Genomic DNA, 20,308 nt, shown 5'->3' with positions numbered 1-20,308 from the left:
CAGCCGGCTCCGCTCACGACATGCCCACCATGTGGATGTCCAGCCTATCCTTGAACACCCGCACCGATGGGGCCTCAACCACCTCCCGGGGAAGCTCATTCCACACCCTCGGGGTCCTGACTGTCAGGAAGTGCTTCCTGGCATCCAAATGGAACCTTGGCTCTGAGGGTATACATGCAAAACTTCAAATAAGTGTGATCATTAGTTTCCTAGTAATCCTCAGTGAAAGATGACCATGATGACTGACACAATGAAGAAAATCAAGCACTGCGCCGTGATTAAGTTCCTTACAAAACAAGGAAAAAGTCAAAAAATCATTCACAAAGAGATGGTGACTGTTTACCAGGACTCTGCACCTTCATTATCTACTGTTCAAAAGTGGTCAAGTGAATTTTAAAAGGGGCAGAGAAAGCATTGAAGATGACCCTCACTCGGGCAGGCCAGTTACTGCCGCTACAAAAGAAAATGTGAAAAAAATTGAGAAACTTGTATTGGAAGATGCCCAAATAAAAATCAACATGTTAGCAGAGATGACAAACCTATCCATTGGTACCATATTTACTATTTTTCATGACCATCTTAAGCTTTCAAAGGTCTGTGCAAGATGGGTGCCGTGAATGCTCATGGCGCCTCAGAAACAAGTGTGAGTCGAGTGCTGTAGGGAGTTTTTAGAGCTCTGTGGTGAAGATCCATCGAGTATTTTCGACCGGATTGTTACTGTAGATGAAACTTGGGTTCATCACTATGACCCTGAAAGTAAGCAGGAGTCCATGCAGTGGCATAAAAAAAGTGCTGACCCTCTGCAGAAATTCAAAGTCACTCCATCGGCCGGAAAAATCATGACCTCAGTGTTTTGAGACTCAATTATTATGTTTTATTTTATGTAAGCCGTCCCAAGGCTATGCGATGGGACGGCATACAAATACTCTAAATATATGACTGACTGACTGACTGACTGACTGACTGACTGACTGACTGACTGACTGACTGGAATTTTATTGATCGGGTACACGAAAAAAGGTGAAACCATAAACGCAGCATCTTACGCAACCCCTCTGCGTAATTTAAGAGAAGCAATTAAAGAAAAAAGGTGGGGAAAACTGACTGCAGGTGTGTTGCTTCTTCACGACAACGCGTCTGTTCACATGGTGCGTGTTTCGAAGGCTGCTGTGCAAGACTGTGGTTTCGAAGAAATAAACCACCCACCCTATCGCCCGGACCTGGCCCCCAGTGACTACTACCTATTCCCGAATTTAAAAAAAGATCTTCGTGGAAAGCGATGAAGAGCTCCAGGTGACAATTAACACACATTTTTTAGACAAGGAGGAAGGGTATTTTTTACAGGGAATTGAAAAGTTAATTTCTAGATGTAATAAGTGTATTGAAGTTATGGGGGATTATATTGAAAAATAAAAATTATTTCAATTTATTATTCCTTTTTCTTCATGCTGATACCGAGAATACGTTGAACGCCCGAGGGAAGATAACTGTATGTGTGTGTGTGTGTGTAAATAAAATGTATCTTGGCTGTATATATGCATATGTATGGGTTGGGTAGCAATTTTGGAAAAAAAACAAAAAGTTCCCAGAAGCATCTAAAGGTTCGCATGTGTGTAGCTTCCAATAGAAGCTTGGCTGATGTGTAATTCTTGAAAATTATGGTTTTGTTTTGCTTCATTGGGTAGTCAAAAAGTTCTAATACTGCTTCAGTTTCATTTTAACCATATTGGTACAATGAGAGGGGAGACACATAAGTCAGGGAGAATATATATTTTCATGTATTTGGCAGGCTCCCTTGCCGAGAATAATGTTACGGGTGTTTTAGCAGTCTATTTTTACGAAGGCATTTTTCTGCCTTTAGTGTTAGGTGGAACAGAAAGGTTGTAGTAGTGGGGGAAAGAAACATAGAAAAATTACCCATTTTATTACTGAGGTATAGAAACAGTGAACTAATTAATTAAATCCTAACATTGTAAAACTGGAGCTCAAAAAATTAACTTGGGTAACGTGACAAAAAACAATTTAAGCGTTCTGCTTCTTTCAGAGATGTGTGACATTTGGAATTGATTTCACAGCCTGGTTTTCATTAAATTGCCTTTTAAGATGTAAGATGTTACGAAAGCCAAGCAACTAAGTTCGTAATGATGATTGATAGTATTACCGTCAAGTCTAGAATGCTCCTTCTAGATGTGGCACAGGAAATACTTAAAACAGTATGGTTCAGGGGTGGCTAGGTCATGCTACTGAGAACAGGTCTGTTGCAAAAGTAGGGCCGCAACAGAAAAGTATGTACAAGTCTGGATTAGTCCCCTGTTTCTCAACATTTATGAAATTATAATAAAAAGCAGTTTACTTACTATATGACTGTACACTTAACAAGAAGATGTAGCAGAACCTGGCTTCTGGCCCAGGGCACTTCTGTTTATTGCAATCAAATGTTAGATTTTTAGTTATTCGCTGAAAATATTTTAGAATTTCAGCTAAAATGCAAAATATGAAGTGGCATGTTTTATAGGTCTTCCCATGTTCTACAACCTAGAAAACAGTATACCAATGTAGCTTCTTCCTTGTGCACTCAAATGTGCAGCTCATGCTGTTGGCAACCATCTCATCAGTCCCTTTCTCTTTCCTAGACAAGGTGCTTCCAACTACAGTCATGTTAAAATAGGCCAGCTAGGCTGGCTTTGTGATACAAAAGGCATCAATCAAGTTTGAAAACCAGCTAATTAAAGAGATTACCACTCATCCCAAGAAGTGTGTTCCAAACTGAATTCCCACCCTCCCTTCCCTGCCAAGTAGAGCTAACTTCACCCTGATGGAGTTTCTCCCAGCTTGTGGACAGAGATTGGGACTATCAGGCGCGACCCAGCTGATCTGCTTCTTTGACCAGATGCCAGAGGCTATGGGACCAATCATGTTGCATCTACCAGCTCCTGTTCCACAGTGTCTTTGCTCAAAACAGAGGTGGCCCAGCTCTCACCAGTTGCTGGACATGCTAGCCTTGGTATTTCAGCCAAGAATTCCAACCCTGCCTATTGCTGACCTATGGGGTTCATTACCATAGGGACTAGTGGTGACCACCAGTCTGGATAGCTTCAAAAACAGATTGGACAGATTCATGGAAGAAGAGACTCAGCTGGCTATATGTTACCTCTTTTATAGGGGTGGCATGCCTGCATACACCAGTTGCTGAGGAGCTTGGGCGGGAGGAGATCTTGCATTCATCCTGCTGGAGGGATCATGGGGGCAGCTGGTTTGCCACTTGGTTGCTAGATGGACCTTTGGTCAGCCCAGCAGTTTTTTTAATGTTCTTTCTGATTAAATTCAGAATCTGAGCTAACCACCTAACCAAATTCTCCCAGTATTTTCAGAGAAGCAGGCTCAGTTCCTACACATGCATACATTCCATATGTATGCATTCTTTATATGCATTCCTTTCACCCTCTTATGTATGTCTCTTCCATCCATGTCCTGCCTGAAGTGACTGTCCTTGCAACAATCACAGATTTGTGAAACAGACACTCCTCCAGGATTCTCCATGAATGTGGCAAGGAGATAAGAACTCGGGACTTGAATATGAAAATTGCTGTATAAATAAATAATATATTTGGCAAATGAGTTCCAAAGGCCAGCAGTTCACCAAAGTCTTCATTTCCCCTTCAGTGGGCCCAACTATGAAGAAATATGAATACTTACAGCTTGGTAATTTGTTGGACTACAATTCCCAGCATGCCCCAGCCAGCATGTCCCTTAGAAATGATGGTTAGAACATTCCAGGAGTTGATACATCAGGGTGTGGAGGCGGCGAGAAAATGCTGGGGTAGGCAGAGTTAGAACAAAAAACAACTCTTCTAGTTCCTTCTAAGTGAAGCTGTGAAACATCAGATTTCTTGTACAAATTTCATCTCATGGTTACATATAGAGAGAACAGCTTATGAATTTATTTATTATTCATAGAGCCCCTATCAAAGTGCATCAACGAACTGCAAAAAAAAAAAAAAATCGACCTTCCTCAGCCTGATACCCTCTTGCTGTTTTGGATTAAGACTCTCACCATCTCTGGCCAGCATACTCCATGGACATGCTGGCTGGGGATGATGGCTGTATAGTAAAAAACATTTGGAGGGTGTCATATTGGGAAAGGCTGAATTAGATGGAGCAATGCTAGAAAAGAAACCACTAGATTGTTCAGCATTTCGGGTGGTTTCACCAATATGTCATAAGACCCTGTGATATCATTTTACTGTCTCAATATTTATCATTTTATTCTGTGAAGATTCATTTATGTTAACTCTTGTTACAAAACCATGGGAACCAGCCTAGGTGTCCTCCTCCACTGAGTCAGAAACAATTACAAACGTAGCATTTTTAGAGCTAGCAATACAGGAGACAGGTTTGGGCCTAATGGGCCAACTTAGGAATGGTTGTGTCTGTGGAATCAGTTGCTATTTTTGACTATACCTGAAGCTCCTATCTTGCTATATTTCAGGAACAGTTGCCCAATGAGTGGTATAATTATGCCAAATGCTCCCACACCTTGTATATTTTATTCTGTTGCCTTTGTGTTTAGGCAGCATGGAACAGATAGGATCTTCAAATGAAAGCCGCCAGACCAGTTTTCCTAATGATACCTTTGGGTCTGTCATGCCTGTTGGCTAAGGCACTGAATAGAAGACATTATGATAATTCTCTTTTTGCAGACCTTGTAACAGCAAGACATTGCCCCAAAGTCTTTTGATTTAATATTGAATCCTGGGTTATATTTATAGGGCAGCCTAATAGCTTTGGGATGGGTAATGGTTTGGGGCATATTGTCTGTCTGTATACTAATAAGCACCTTCCCTTCCCTCCCAAGATGCATGCAGTGGAGAGGGAGTTACCACTTGGGTTTTTTCTCAAATAAAGACCCTAAATATTTGCAGTTGTGAGTGAAATACTAGATTTTCCCAAAAACTCTGGCTTTGAAAAACAAACCAGAAGACAAGGAACACAAATGAATGTGATGCACCCATAAGCACAGTGGGTGGGAAGGGAAAGAAGCAACCAGTGCAACTGGGAACCTGCATTGCCTCCCCCAGCTTAACTGCAGTCTCCTATAGTGAAGCAGGATGGCTTCAGAAACAAACCCTGAGCATGAGCTTGTCCCACCATTCCAGCTGCTCACCAGTGTATGGCAGAGCAAATTGTGTTGCAGGTGGTCTGCAACTAGGATGTGAGTGTAACTGTCTCCCCAGGCAGATCTCGAGGGCTCCCCCTTCAGTGAAGAAGCAAACACTGGCAGTTCTTTGTATTCTGCCCTCCATGCAGCAGTGCCAGCACCTCTTGCTCCTTTGCATTGCTTCAGCTGATGTCCATCTGATTTGGTCAGGCCAAACCAAGCTTTACTTTCAATCTGTGTCTACAACTGTGTATTTTATTTTTAAGAAGCTTCGACTTGTTAGGGGCAGGAGCCTGTCTTAAAAAGCCCCGTACCCCCACATGATTGTCCCAGTTTGCATCAGGGGCCGTGGTCCTATTCCAGAATAAAAACAAATAAAAGGATGTAGCTGCAAAGCACACATTTACAATTATGACTTTTGGGCCTCCCAAAACTCTGTGGCTGTGTTTACAACATGGAAGCAATTGACAGGGTTTTCTCCATGCCTCTGCCTGCCAGCCAGTGTGGTGTGGTGGGCAGTATTAGAGTAGGACCAGGAAGACCTCGGTTAGAGTCCCCATTGGCTACGAAGCTCACTGGGTGACTTTGGGCAAGTCACCCACTTTTGGCATAACCTAGCTCAAATTGTTGTTGCGAGAATAAAATGCAGAGGAGGAAGGCTGTGTGAGCCTTCTTGGAGGAAAGGCAGGCTATGTGTGTAATAAGGAAATAAATGCAACAATCTTACCTCATGCAGAAGTTACTTCCTTGAGTGAGCATGCAGGGAATGGGAAGGTAAAAACACAGGACTCTTCGGTACAGGGAAAATCAGCACATGCTCCTCCACTAAGCTTTTCTTAGATGTGACAGGCCTTCTAAAGATAGATATGCACATTACACTTACATACCCAAAGTTCCAAATGATTCAGAAAAATGCCAGAATCTCCTTTACCTTAGGTTCAGAATTAAGCACTTGGTTATGATCTCCTCCTGTACACACGAGCTGTACACACGAGGCCCTCCTTCATTGGTACTGTTGTGTGGAGAGCTGCCACTGAATAAAAGCCCCAAGTACCTGCTGTGCTTCTTTCAGCGGCCGTGTTAACACACAGCTGCAGAAAAGGTTTCAGCAGTCTGCACAGAGCAGAAGAGAGGGGTATGTGCTACCTTTCTTGACCAGTGATCAATTAACCTGTCAATATACTTTGTAGAAAAATGCACTCCAGAGGCTTCCTATTTCCTTCTAAATATTTTTTGGAAAACTATTTTGCTTCTTGCAGATTATAATAGGAGAGTTCTATCGGATCCATTACTTGAAGGAGACATCCCGGTCCTTCATCCAGAACCCGTACGTGGCAGCTTTGTACAAGCAAGTGGGCTGTTTTGCCTTTGGTTGTGCCATCAGCCAGTCCTTCACAGATATCGCCAAAGTGTCAATTGGACGCCTGAGGCCAAATTTCATTGCAGTTTGCATGCCGGATGTTACAACGATTAACTGCTCCCACGGTTATATCGAAGAGTATCAGTGCCTTAATCCTGATCAAAATAAAGTCCAGGAAGCCAGGTGAGAATTGTTTTCTTTCCAACAGAAGCACTGGGGTGAGGTTTGATTCAAACAGCTGCCCTCATTTGCCTACTTGAGCCTTGGAGAGTCTATCTAAATGTTTTGAAAAGAAGCAAGGGAAATGTAATAATTTGGGATGCCACTGACAGTGAAGAAAAAAGCAAGTAAGGGGGGATGCAACAAAGGTGTATAAACTTAATGCACCTCTCTTCCCCGTTTTACAGACTGCTGAAATTCTAATGGTATAATTGTTCTTAGTCTCTACACAAGCGTGTATTTGCAAGTTTGTATAGCGTCCCCGTGGCCACTGCCACCCCCCTACCCTGCAAAGCTGAATATGTCATTCTCAGACCTGGATAAGTGTTTTTTTCCCTTAATCAAACACTAGGAGACAAACCAAAAAAAAATGTCCAAAGAAAGAACTGAAAAATAAGGAATATTATGAAAAGCTGTCAGATATAACAAAGATTAGATCTATTTGATACATGAAACATGATAAAAGCAACTTCCTTACACAACAAGTCTTTTTGAGAAAGAAAGGTAGACTGGTAGTAAATAGATTTTGCTAAAAATTCTAAAAAGGATTTGACTCCACCCTATAAAGTTAAGGAATCCTGGTACACTTAATTAGTAACTGTAAAATTATATATGAATTTCAGGAGTACTACTCACAGTCTTGCACTTCAGATGAACTAGATTAATGAGAGCCACAGCCCCTGTGCTGATTGAGTTGCCCTATATGACTGCCCAGAGCAGTGACTCCCAACCTGGGGTACATGTGCCCAAAGAGGTATGAACCGGAGCATTCAGGTAAAAAAAAAATTGAATATTGGCATAAAACTCTTTCGAGTTTTGAATGTAAATAGATATGCTCTGACTGTTCACTTATTACTCTGTTGCCTTTGCATCCCACTATTGGGCCATTTATTTACAGTTACAACATACAGATTTGAAATAACAGCAGCTATATTAATTACAAACAGTTTGCTAATATGAAGGGTACAATTTATGGAAATGGGCTGCCAAGGAGTAAACAAGTGAAACAAGTTGGGAACCACTGGCCTAGAGCAACCTCAGAAAGAAGCAAATAAAACTTAATTCCAGACCAGGACTGGTTACCCGGACTTCCTTTTGTGAGTTCTGCAGTCATGTTCTACTCCAGAAACTTGGCTTGTTTCCAGTGACTGTAGGAAACACTAGCTTCCTATTGTACTGGAAGTGATTCCTACTGGCAAATGGGAAGCTTTGTATACTGCTCTGAAGTTGGATTTTTTTTTAGGAAAGTGGGATGTAATTTCAGAAAATTAGATATCTATGCAGTAAGCTCTGTACGCTGTGCTTCCCTCCAAGAGACATCCGTCAGTAAGAAATGTACCACCCAGGAGTGGATCCAGATGTAGGTATGTGTTACTGGAATGGATGAATTGGATTTCCCCCCTTCTTCCCACAGTAATTCCTCCAGCCTTAGGGTTAATATAAAAAGATGCTCTCCTTTTGAAAAAAAAATCAGTTTAATTCAGACCTGATTTTAATCTTTTAAAAGGAAATGGATTTTAAAAAATTTATTAGAAAGAATATATATGAATCTACAACTGGTTATATGTGTTATCATGCAAACTTGCTAGAAAAACCCCCAAAGCACTTGGCTATTCATTCAAATAACAAAAAGGTGCTTCTTTCTTTTTCTAGGAAATCATTCTTCTCTGGCCATGCATCCTTTTCTCTATATACCATGCTTTACTTGGTGGTAAGTACAATTTTTTACTTTCAACAAGCCATGTATATATCTCTCTGTTTCTCTCACAGGGTGCAGGAAAGAGAAGCACAAAATATTTATTCAAGGAATAAAAATACACTACTAGTTAAAATAATCACAAAGAAATATTTTTCAAGGTGCAATCATATACATATTTAGAGGGAAAGAAGTCCTACAACTTCCAGTATGTTTCCTGGGGAATTCAGGGAGTAAAATTTCAGGAACATATATAGCATTGCCCTAAAGATAATATAGATAAAAAATGAAATTTCTGTGTTTCTGAAACTTCTGAGAGCTCTGGGATCCAGTCTTAAGGATGGTCAAGGACTTGCATCTGAAAGCCAGTTTATACTACCCAAGTTATTTTGTGCAATTGTTTGCATAGGTTCATGACCCAGTGCAGGAAGGTTATGCAAACAGGGCAATAGATAGAACAGCCATATCAGTAATCATTAAAGCAGTTAAGCCAAAATAATTTCAATGGCTGTAATATTTCCACTAGTTTACACCCAATCACGTACAAAATCACCCAAAGAAATACTTTTAGTGTGAACTAGCCATTATAGTGAGTTTTCATGAGCAGTTTTTGCAGGAAAATCTTAACACAAGGTTACTTAGGTCTATAAATATAGAAAATTGCATGGTAGATAGTGTAAGCCTTCTACCCTGACATTGTGATTATCAGATATGTATATGGCTGGTTTTTCAATGGCTTTAAACTGATATGATAATTTCATGCAAAGAAAAGGTAGCAACCACTGCTGCACTGTACTGAGCAAGTGGGAAAGTTTCTTTTTCTTTTTTAAATAAGTTTTATTATTATTTTTCTACCAACTAACAAAAAAACTAAAAACCATCAATCATCAGAAACATCAGACCTACTGGGTCAGCCCCCCATACTTTTTTTATAGTAATCCATAAACATATTTAAATCTATGAATAGTCCCATTTCTCTAGCCAATAATAAAAAGAGTGCAAGTGAGAAGTTTCTGATTGGTTGATTTCAGACATGGTTTCTTTAGAAACAATGTGTGGCAGATGCAGCAATATTATTTCATGAACAGCATTATGAACTTCCCTCTTTGTAGTTGGGAGTCCCTGATAGCTGGCAAGTATTTAGGACTGTATTCAATGTTAACCCTCTGCCACTGGAACAGATGCCAGTGCAAGAATGAGTTTTCATGTCCCCGAATTCCTCCATGTGCCTGATCTATGAAAGAGGTCCACAATTTTTAAATACCTTAAGACCGAGGAGGCATTTGGATGCTGTCACAGGAAGGTGATTTAATCTACCTTGAAAAGACTGCATCTGTGTTGCTTGCGCAGGTCTCAGTTTCTCTGGAATATGTAAGAGTGGAAGGAATGTAAACCTGCAAGGATTTCATATCACGAAGGAACATAAATTGAGATAATGTTAGACTGCTTATCTGGCATTTCCATACACTGAGTCAAAATCATAATTATCTGCCTCATTGGGTTAAAAAAACTGCTTTCTGGGTGAGCACTTCAGGAAGCGAGGCAGGTGGACTTGCTTGTCCATGCAATTTCACCCAAACCGATGGGGCTGGTCTTGTTTTTCTTTGTCGATATAAAATTGCTCTGCCCTTCCTTTCGTCTGCTTGCCATGCCAGAGTGCTTCCAGACTGCAGCTGCTGGAAGTAGGCTTGATAGAGCTTATGAAAGGAACCTGGCACAGGTCAATTAGGGGTGGAACTACCTAAGCTCTTTGAAAGGAGCGAGAGAGATTTAGGGAGTGATTTGTGGTAAATGTAATTAGGGAAAAAGCTCCCCCTCCTTTCCTTCAGAGACTTTCAAAAGATCTGTGGGCCCTACAAGTCCTGTAACCTTAGATATTAAATTGGGGACAGGCGGGGGAGGGGCGGGAACCAGACCTGAACTTATAAAAACATTAACCATGAGCTTATATCTATGAATAAGCCTTCTCCACCACAATTCCTTCTGTTTGCTGTCTGAAAAGATAAATTAAGACACAACTCCCTGCCGTTTCTCCCCTTTTACCCTTTAAGCTGGAAGCAGCCTCTTTAATTTAATTACCATACCTTTCAGTCTGTATGGTGGTCTGTATGAATTTATTTCTAACTTTTCTTTTAAATGTTTCAAAGTTATTCCGTAAACATTTACACCATTTCCTCTCAGCAGTGCTAAAATAACATTGCCAGGGCGCTAGAGGGAGGAACAGGCTACATGAAAGGAGCTGAAATTCATTTTTGGCCTCCCCCTTTCCCTTTCTCTGAGAATTCATAGATGGAGAGTATGTGTCTGGCACTTGGCTATAGCATTGGTGCTTGTTTCTAGGACTTCTGAATAAATGGTTTGTTTTACCTATCATCACTTCCATTTACCATGAAATTGTGCCACTTTTTCTCACCCCGTGTTTCCACATCCCCTCTATGTCCCCGAATTTCCTTAGGCGGAAGGAGCGGCTCTACAGTTGGAGTATGTTATACTGACAAGACCAACCAATTTAGTGAAGTTGCACGAAATTCCAAGCCCTTTCATGGGGAACTCACAGGCATTTGCAAGGCTGAGCCAAAAGTTGCATGCTATACAGTTTAGGCATGAAACAGGAATTTTGATTAAGGGCTAAATCAGTCCCAGAAATCCTCCAATGCCTTCCTTTTTAGCACTTTTACTTTGCTGGTATTCACAGTACTAATAGATTGATTTTTGGCATCCTTTTTTTTTTCTTTTAAACCATGTTTTTCTTCCAGGAAAAGTGAATTTGCTATGTGCATAATTAACATTAGCAAGGGTAAAGAGACATATTGTTGAGTGAGAAAATTGCTCTCACTCTGAATTAGCTTTGTTTGGCATTGATAGCCAAATCTTACTGATTAAACACAGCCAAATCTTACTGGTTATACAACAGCTTCATGCCAGGGAAGGATGCTGATAAAAGTTTTAACCAAGTGAGCATTTTCTGTGAGTATGTAGAGGGTTGTTTGGTTGGTTGGTTGGTTTTGCTTTTGTTTTGGTCTGGAGCTTGAAAACAAGGACAAATGGTCCTGGGAAGAGGCTGTTTTGGCTTCGGGTTGAACTGATGCTGGGCAGGAAACCCATCAGCAAGGAGAGCATTGCCAACTGAATCCACTGAGGTGCTGTGCAATCTTTTTTATGCCCTTTTTAGCTCCTCCTAGAGAGAAGTCAACACAACAGGGGAGGGGGCATGCATCATATTAGATGGTCATAGTGAGGTGTTGCCCCCTGTTTTGGTTCAGCCCAAAAAATGGTTCTGGTTTGAGCCTTGGAAACTACTTCTAGGAAATGAAGGTGGCCAGAGTGGGAGCATTCCAATAATCATCTGGGTAACCTTTGCCTTGGATGACTCGCTTTTTGTTTGGGATTCATTAAAATAAAAGTGGCATGTTCGAACAAGCTGATAATTTCTGTAAAACTGGGTACTGTCCTTATGACTTTTATTCCAAGGCAATGTGTTGTCCTACTTTTTTGCTGCCTCTCCCCATTAGCGCTGGGCACTTAAGCATTCAGACAATGGCTGATTCGGAACCTGCAGAGAAGCAATTTACAGGTTTTATGAGCGTAGCTGATGGTATCTTAAAAAACCTGCTCTGCTTCTTTTATCTGTCAGAATAAAAAACACAGGCTCGCACAAACCAAGCTTGAAGTGCTGACTAATGTCAATCACTCCCACAAGCTGCTCATTTTCCTCCTCTCTCATTTGACTTTAGGTGGAGGAAGCTCTCACAGTTGAGACAGTTTTGCCTGAAGGGTTCTCCCTCTTACACACTGGACCTGTAGGAAGTAGATCTTGAAATTTTACCAGGATTGCATTTTTCTGGCTGTGGGGAGGGGTCCTGTAAGTTCAGCATTGTGTTCTTCAGATTGTTTGACACAGTGGGTTTTCAACAGGCCTGTGTTACAGACTCAGGTTTTGTTCAATGTGGAACCATCACAAATGAAATCAGCGCACATCTGAATTTTTAAAAGATCTTGTATATATTTTGAGTCATTACTGTCTCCATTCCCAAATCCATGTATACTGCATATGAGTTTTCTTGACACATGTACTGTAGACTGCACAGGAAGCTGCTTCTTCCCAGTCCAGACCGTGGGTCTCTTTAGCCTGGTATTGGTGATGCTGGCTGACAGCAGCACTCCAGGCCTTCAAGCAGGACTGTTTCCAGCTCTACCTGGAAACACGAGGAATCAAGGCTGTGTCCTTCTGCAGGCAAGGCCTGTGCTCTGCCACAGAGTTGTGGCTCCTTGTGGCCATTCAGGGGAAGGCCACTGCCTGTGCAGTGGATGAATGAATTGAATGAATTGCAACATGAGGAAGGAGAAGTGGTTTTTAATAGAATGCCCAGTTTATCCTTCCTATTAATAGAGTTGCCTCTTTTAAGGATCTTAATGTGGTGCTCTGCCTGCACATCTAGGTCAGGTCTGAGGAGTCCTCAGAAGACGACATCCCAGGCACAGCTTCTGTTAGGCAGAAATGCTTAGATTATCCTTTATGTTCTGTAAATATACAACCTGTTTTTCTCTGTTTGGGCTGGACATATCAGAACTCTCCACAGGAGGAGGAGGAGGAGCAGCCTGCAGGCTTCCAGGCAATTCATCCCCGCCTTGTATCTCTCTGTGGTCGAAAAATAGATATATAAGGAGATTGTGCTATAAGGAGATTGTGGCATCACAAGCTCCCTGTAGTGGGCTCTTTTAAGTAACCACAGTAACCAAGTAACCTTAAAAGGGATTCTCATGCCATGACAGAGCCTGCCTTATGAATGAAGGAACAGTTTGAAACATGCATCTGACAAAGTAAGGCATTGCCTGAAATTTCAGGCAGCCTTCCCTAACCTGCTATCATCCAAGCGTATTGGGCTACAATTCCCAGCATCCCCAGCCAGCATTGCCATTGACTGAGTTGGCCAGGGATGGCAGGAATTGGAGTCCAACATATTTGAAGACTCTGAGGTTGAGGAGGGCTGCTGCATGGTGTATCACAATCTTTCGGTGCACATGAATCCCTGGCCAAGGGACTACTGTGGCTCCCTGTGAGGCATTTAAACTTCCTTTATAAGTGTAAGGGCAAAGTAACAGCTGAGGGAGTGACCTCAGCATGTAAGGGAGTGTGTGTGCACGCTTGCATGTGTATACATAGATCTGAGGGTCCAATGCTGTTTGCAGGCATCTGTATTGCAAATAGTCTTGGCTTTTGAGTCAGAAAGGTGGAGGTCTCCGAAGTATGGTTCAATGCACAGCTGCATTTTCTCACAAAAAAAAAAAAAATAATTTGTTTATTTTCACATACTTTCTCCTATAATTACGATTGGCACTGATTACATGATATTATCTATGGTATAGAGTAATATGAAATCCAAGCTTCCACAGAGTATGGAGTTGCCAAAGCAAGCCAGAATGTGATGCTGTGACATCCTGTATACGCATTATATGTTGTTTTCAGCACTTGTAAGCCATCCAGAGAACCCTCGGATTATGGGGCAGAATACAAGTGGAATGAAATAAAATATTAAATAAATGAAATGCATACATACCAGGCCAATGCTCACTGTTGGCTTAATGTCTGATTCTGGCACTCCTAAGCCAGTGTGCAGAACTGGTAGCTTTTCGGGCAATCACATCCAGAGGAAGCCTGGTGCAATGCTGCCCACAGGGACCTGCTGAATGTGTCTACCAACTGCTAAATCAATTTCTCAGCATAATTTGTCAACATTTCTGCAGTTGTGCCATGTAGGTTAGGAAGTAAACTTCTAAATTAGTCACCTTAAATGTTGCTTGCTTGAATTCCCAGGACTGCACTATACTTACTCCTGGCTAGATGAATGGCATATTCATGTTTCCAGGGCTGTTGAATGGCAAATGTCTGACTAGATTTCAGAGGGATCATGGCCAGTCTGTTAATCATTAAACAAACACTAGAGGTAGATTTCAGTGCATGAAATACAACTTCCCTTTGCTTCTGTGTTTTGAGCCCATTTACTTAAATGAGGCCAGATCCAGGTCATTTGAAAGAAAGCATTAATGTTCAATTACCTCCAAAATGAATCGTTTTATCAACTATTCTCAGCTGACAAAGCATTTTGTGGTTATCATCCCTACAACAAGCTTGTGCTATGGGATAGACTAGCCTAGTCACCTTTGAGGCTACCATAGGATTTGCATTTTCACTGCCAACCCTAGGAAGGTCGTGCTGCATAAATATTGCTCATTAGTGACTTTATGAACTTTTTGACAACTTCTCCTTCAAATCCTTTCCCTTCTTACTTGTGTGTGTGATGTTCAGATCTTCAGGAAGCAAGAGTGTGCACGACTATTCATAATTTTCTCCTGCTGCTCCATAATATGATGAAGAAACACAAATATCTCATTTTATTTGCCCAAGATCCCTCTCTAACCACAGCCTGTCCCCACTGACCTCTGTGGAAGTCCCCTGGCCATGGGAGTGATGCCTGCTGCCCTTAGAGCTGTCTGTTCTGCGGTGACATTGCCTGCCGCAGTTCTCATATTTGGGAGGTTTCCCAACAACCCCTGCTGCCAGTGGTCACCGGGTCATGGCTTTCGTCCCTCCCCCTTTGTTTTGTCATGCTCATCTCCTTCATCCTATTGGTGATGACTTTTCTCCTTGTTGCTTATTGGGAAGGAGTAGCAAGTCTTCATTTTATGTTACTATATAAACACCACTCTGGCGCCTCCATAAACCTCTGTGACTGAGCTAGTAACAGCTAGAGATTTCAGGAAAAAATCAGCTTCTGATTCATTCTATGTCTGCTGTAAAAACAACTACAATTCAATTGAGATATAAAGTGTTTGTTTTCTTTAGCATGGTTTCACTTCATAATGGAAGCCTTTGAATGCAAGGAGGACAAAGAGATGATAATATTAGTGTCCAAAATGGATCCTGGATGCAGCGGGGGATGGGTTTCATTAACAAGAACACAAGAGTGGGTTAGTTAACCCCTCACATGCTGAAACAAACCTTTCCTACCAAGTAGAATGAATTCAAGAATTATTTTGTTGTTAGAGAGTAATGTAAGAGTAATTCAAAGCCTTTTTAATAACTGCAAGGGCTCCTGCATCGTGAGAGCTAGATAAAAGGGAAATTCCAACCATGAACTTCCTATTTCATTTTTGGAATACACTGCTAGAGAGAGATGCCCTGGTAAAATCCTTTCCTAAATATACCACTGAAAGGATCAGGAGCCCTCCTGGTTTGAAGCAAACATAATCTTGTACAAGCAACCAACCACATCCATGTATCATTTCTTCTGATAAGATATTGACAAGCTTGCAGAAGCATTCTATCAGGTACAGTTACAGTTGAATATAGGCACCCATAGAATTAAGCTACCAATAATCCTCAGTGCCGTAAAATACCAAGTGGTAGTTTTAATCTTTAATAACAACAACAATAAACACAGGGATGCATTTATATCACCAATGTATTAATTCTGAGCAAAACAATACAGCAGAGATCTCCTTCCCCAGGGCATCTAATTTAATTGCCATTGAACATAATGCCAACAGCAGTTTCTACAAAGGAACCTTATAAAGATTTTGTCCTGGTTCAGATGGTTTATCAGCTCAAGAATAAGCCAATCCTCTTTTCATATACTGATTTGAAGCAACAAACCACAGTTTCCAGGTTGAGATTTCACTGGAAACTGTGGTTTAATAAACCATGACAAAACTACCAAAACTAGAAATGCAGGCACATGGCTTTTTCTTAGTTGATAAACTAGACATTGATAGTATGTGTCAAGGCTGGCTATTGTGGAGACTGAACCTTTTTTACTTAATGTGGTGTTCTTACATTCCTGTGCATGTCTCCTCAGAAGTAAGCCCCATTTACTTCACTGAGATTTGATCCCAGGTAAGTTAACATGGGATTGCACAGGTTAATCTGTGTTCTACAAAATATTACAAGCCTCATTAATCTCTTTGGCGCTCTTGCCAGTGTGAGTGACTGAAAGATCAGGCTATGTGTTTCACTTTCCTATGTGACACTTTCCTTTCAGACTTGTTCTCTAGCCAATCTTTCTGTGAAATGTCCTATGCTAATGGGTGATGCTAGTATAAGATACGCTGCGTTCTAAATCATCAACAAAGGCTTCAGTTAAACCAGGGCTCCCACTGTGGAATCATTCTCCAGTGCAGCAGTGCCCTGCAACCATGCAGTGGTGGCTTCTAGTTGGTGACCCTCAGCTGATGGAAGGCACATCTCGGTTGAATAGGGAGTGGGCAATTTTCAGTAATTCCCCAGTCCCGTTGCAAGGACATAACCACCCTTCCAATCTGTTGCAAAGGGGTGGCCCTCTCAGAACATCATGGAGGGGATGCAGGGGGAAAGATAAATTATAGAAGGACATCTCGTTCCACTGATAGATGACTTCAGTCAGCAGAGCGACACCACCCGGAGCGTACGAAAAATAGCAAGATGTGAGTAGGCTTCTAGGTTTAATGTGGAGAGCTTTCCTCCTGCCACTGAGTTTCCAGAACTATTCTTGACCTGACAGAGATTAAAGCAAGCCCTTCCCATTCCCAAAGGAGAGTGTAAATTTGAGCCCCAGCACTAAGTACTGATTCTGTGTTATTTATTCAGGGATTTGTAAAGCACGTTAGTATTTTCTGCTCATAAAGACTGGCAGGATGTGGAATAATATGAAGGCATAGGATGCTTCTCAAAAACGGATGGGTGGCTTTTTGTGTGCAGTCTTGTAGGTGTAACGTAACAGCTAGAGCACTTTTGGTGTTCCTCCGCTCATAAATGTCTTCTGCATAAATTATACACTGCAGACATTTCAGTGACCTTGTAACATTCAACCTCTCTGCCCTGCATTTCTGTGCTTACACAGGAAGGCAGCAGTTGGCAGAGGACTGAGCCGTGAGCACGCTCCTTTTGGGTTGGGTCAGCCTCCAGCTCCTTTGATTTGTGGGTAGACGTATATGCCTTTCCTGCAACCTCTTCCCTTTTTGGCTTCCCCGGTTCCCACAGGAACCCAAGAAATAGGCTGTGCCCACAGCATTCAAGAGGAAACCAGATCAGGATGGGGTGGGGTAGGGGATTAGGCAGGGGACAAAGCCCACTTCACTTCATTTCAGTGACTTTATTTCAGGTCAGGTCCTTGGTTGCTTCTTGATTTGTTTGTTTTTTTCACTTGCAGAAGCAGAAGTGTCATTTTTCAATCTGTACTTCAGCTTTAAGGAACTTTAAAGTTCTATTTTAAAAATAGTTAAACCATTCTTAGATTTAATGCATATTAGAAAAGGGGTTGAAAACAAAGCAGCCAGTATCATACCTCATGATCTATACTAAGGAGCCCTCCAGGTATTATAGACTACAACTCCCATTAGTTCGAGCCAGCTTGGGCAATGACTGGGGGTTATGGGAACTGTAGTCCAAAACATCAGGAAGTTGCTGGGATGCTATTCCCAATCTGTGCTCTGACTGCATTTGGAGTATTCTGCAGGGTTGTGCTCTGCCGGTCATGAACACTGTTCTGTAGATGTGGGAAAGGGACAGAAAAGGGAGAAGCGAATTCATAACAGGATTGGAACACCTTCTATATTAGGAAAACCATAAGTATTCTGGAGGAGACTCCTGTGAGTCCCTTGGACCGGAAGGTGATCAAACCAGTCAGTTGTAGAGGAGATCAACCCTGACTGCCCTTTAGAAGGCCAGATACTGAAGATGATACTCAAATACTTTGGGCACCTAATGAGAAGGAAGGACTCCCTGGAGAAGAGCCTAATGCTGGGAACAATAGATGGCAAAAGAAGAAGGGGACAGCAGAGGATGAGGTGGCTAGATGGAGACACTGAGGCAGTAGGTGTGAACTTAGGTGGACTCCAGGGGATGGTGGCGGACAGGAAGGCCTGGAGGAATATTGTGCATGAGGTTGCGATGGGTCAGACACGACTTCGTGACTAACAACAACAACAAAGTACTTGGGTTTTGCAGTTTAGAACCTCCTCCACCACCACCGCTGCTCACACCTTTTCCCATGAGGAAAACTCTTTTCCATGAGGGAATCAGTCCACCCTCCCAGATGAAACAGTCTTGTGGTATTTTGATACGGACATCTGTACAGCAAGAACTGGCTGTTCAGAGGAGCAGTGACCACAGGTTCGCTTTCCCACTGCTCTTGATACGGCACTGAACCAGGAGGATGGGTGCCTCATAATGGAGACTGATGATGGTGCAAATGGCTGTGAGGGTAGCAATCTCACGTCTTCTGCCTGTTTTGTTCTCTTTTTAGCTGTACCTGCAAGCCAGGTTCACTTGGAGAGGAGCCCGCCTGCTGCGCCCCCTGCTACAGTTTACGCTGATTATGATGGCGTTTTACACAGGACTTTCTCGTGTGTCTGATCACAAGCATCATCCAACAGATGTCCTGGCAGGCTTCACACAAGGGGCCCTGGTGGCTTATTGCATAGTAAGTGGCATACATTACCAGCACATGATTTTGATGGATTGCAGTGCAGACCATGTCTGTTGGATTGTGGCAGCTAGCAATTATGAGATGTTTCATGGCCTTTACTCTGAATGGTGTAAAACTTCAGGAGTATATGTGTAAAGAAGGTGAATAATGTACCTGAAAGGAAACAGTGGCCTTGTAGTAAAAAGATTCATTCATTCATTTGTAAACCACCCAGAGAGCCCTCTGGGCTATTGGGGTGGTATATAAATGCAATAAATAAATAATAAATAAAATTTAGGGTGCAATCCTATGCATATTCTCACAGGAAAAGTCATACAACTTCCAGGTGATTGGGGACTTCTTCTGTATAAGCATGCATAAGATTATGCCCTTAGAAGATACTTTCACAGAGTTCTTCACCTGAAGATTGTGTGGTTTATTTATGATAATTAAAACAGTAAAATAAATCAGACAACAGCAGCAACATTTACATATTAAAAAGCATAAACTTAGCAAGTGGGAAAATGTCCAGTATGGAAAGTGTTACACTGATGTTGTTGTGACCCTGCACCAGTGTCCTTTTAAAAAACAGCAACGCTCCTCTTCAACTTTTTTTTCCCCTTACTACAGAAATCATACCGGAGACATTTAGTTCCTCAGTAGGTTACATCCCTTCTAAGCACTTTGGCTGCTAGAAAGCTAGATATTACTGACCCTTGGCACTAGGACACTGCCATTGCATCTTTGCTTGCTGTAGGGTGGAGTTGGAGAGTGGGCAGCCCTCCAGATATTGTTGGACTGTAACTCCCATCCACACTAGCCAGCATGGCCAATCGTGGGGGTTGGCGAGAGCAGCAGTCCAACCCCTGGAGGGACACACTTTCCTCATCCCTATTCTAGATGAAGCCCTCCCTGTTGCACTGCTGTCAGGGAAATTTAGAGGAAGCAACAAGCCAGGAAATGAAGGGGAGTATTTATGCCCCGTTGCCCATCAAATAGGTTAATGGAAGCATAACAAGGTGCAGATCTCAAGTCCCCTCAACAATATTAAGTTCTGTTTCAATGTTTTCGGAAAATGTATTTGAAGTAGCTGAACCCATTTCCGATTGAAATGGGGCAAGTGCTTGCCTGTCACTAGAGGCAATTATGGGTGAGTTTCTAAGTCCAAGAGGGGGAAGGAAGGGTAGCCTTAAACAAAGAAGACAAATATGATTGTCACCACGTAACTTTGGAAACTAGATGTATAAATACAAAGTAAATTCTAACTTTTCAGGTGTAATTAGTACAGAACAGAAGCTCATGTGAAGTAGCTGTTTTCTGTGCTTCTCTCACCCTTCCCCAACCTGGCACCCTTCAGATGTTCTGCACTACAACTCCCAGCATTCCTTATCATTGACCATGCTGATTGAGGATGAGAGTTTTAGACCAAAGCA

At 42.0% G+C, this 20,308-nt stretch overlaps 1 protein-coding gene across 1 annotated transcript in view; it reads left to right on the top strand.

Annotated features, from left to right (window-relative positions):
* PLPP3 (phospholipid phosphatase 3) overlaps positions 1-20,308 on the top strand; it is a 78,824-nt gene that overhangs the window by 48,591 nt on the left and 9,925 nt on the right. The window contains exons 3-5 of the mRNA XM_044430144.1: positions 6,418-6,701; positions 8,391-8,448; positions 18,714-18,890. Of these exons, the coding sequence (XP_044286079.1) occupies positions 6,418-6,701; positions 8,391-8,448; positions 18,714-18,890 (519 nt within the window). The remainder of the gene's footprint in view (positions 1-6,417; positions 6,702-8,390; positions 8,449-18,713; positions 18,891-20,308) is intronic.

The sequence above is a fragment of the Varanus komodoensis genome, unplaced genomic scaffold (assembly GCF_004798865.1).
Source record: "Varanus komodoensis strain SLA01 unplaced genomic scaffold, ASM479886v1 scaffold20_1, whole genome shotgun sequence".
Lineage (NCBI taxonomy): Eukaryota > Metazoa > Chordata > Lepidosauria > Squamata > Varanidae > Varanus > Varanus komodoensis.
The sequence above is the reverse complement of the archived record's forward strand: the minus strand, read 5'-3'. Positions and strand labels throughout refer to the sequence as shown.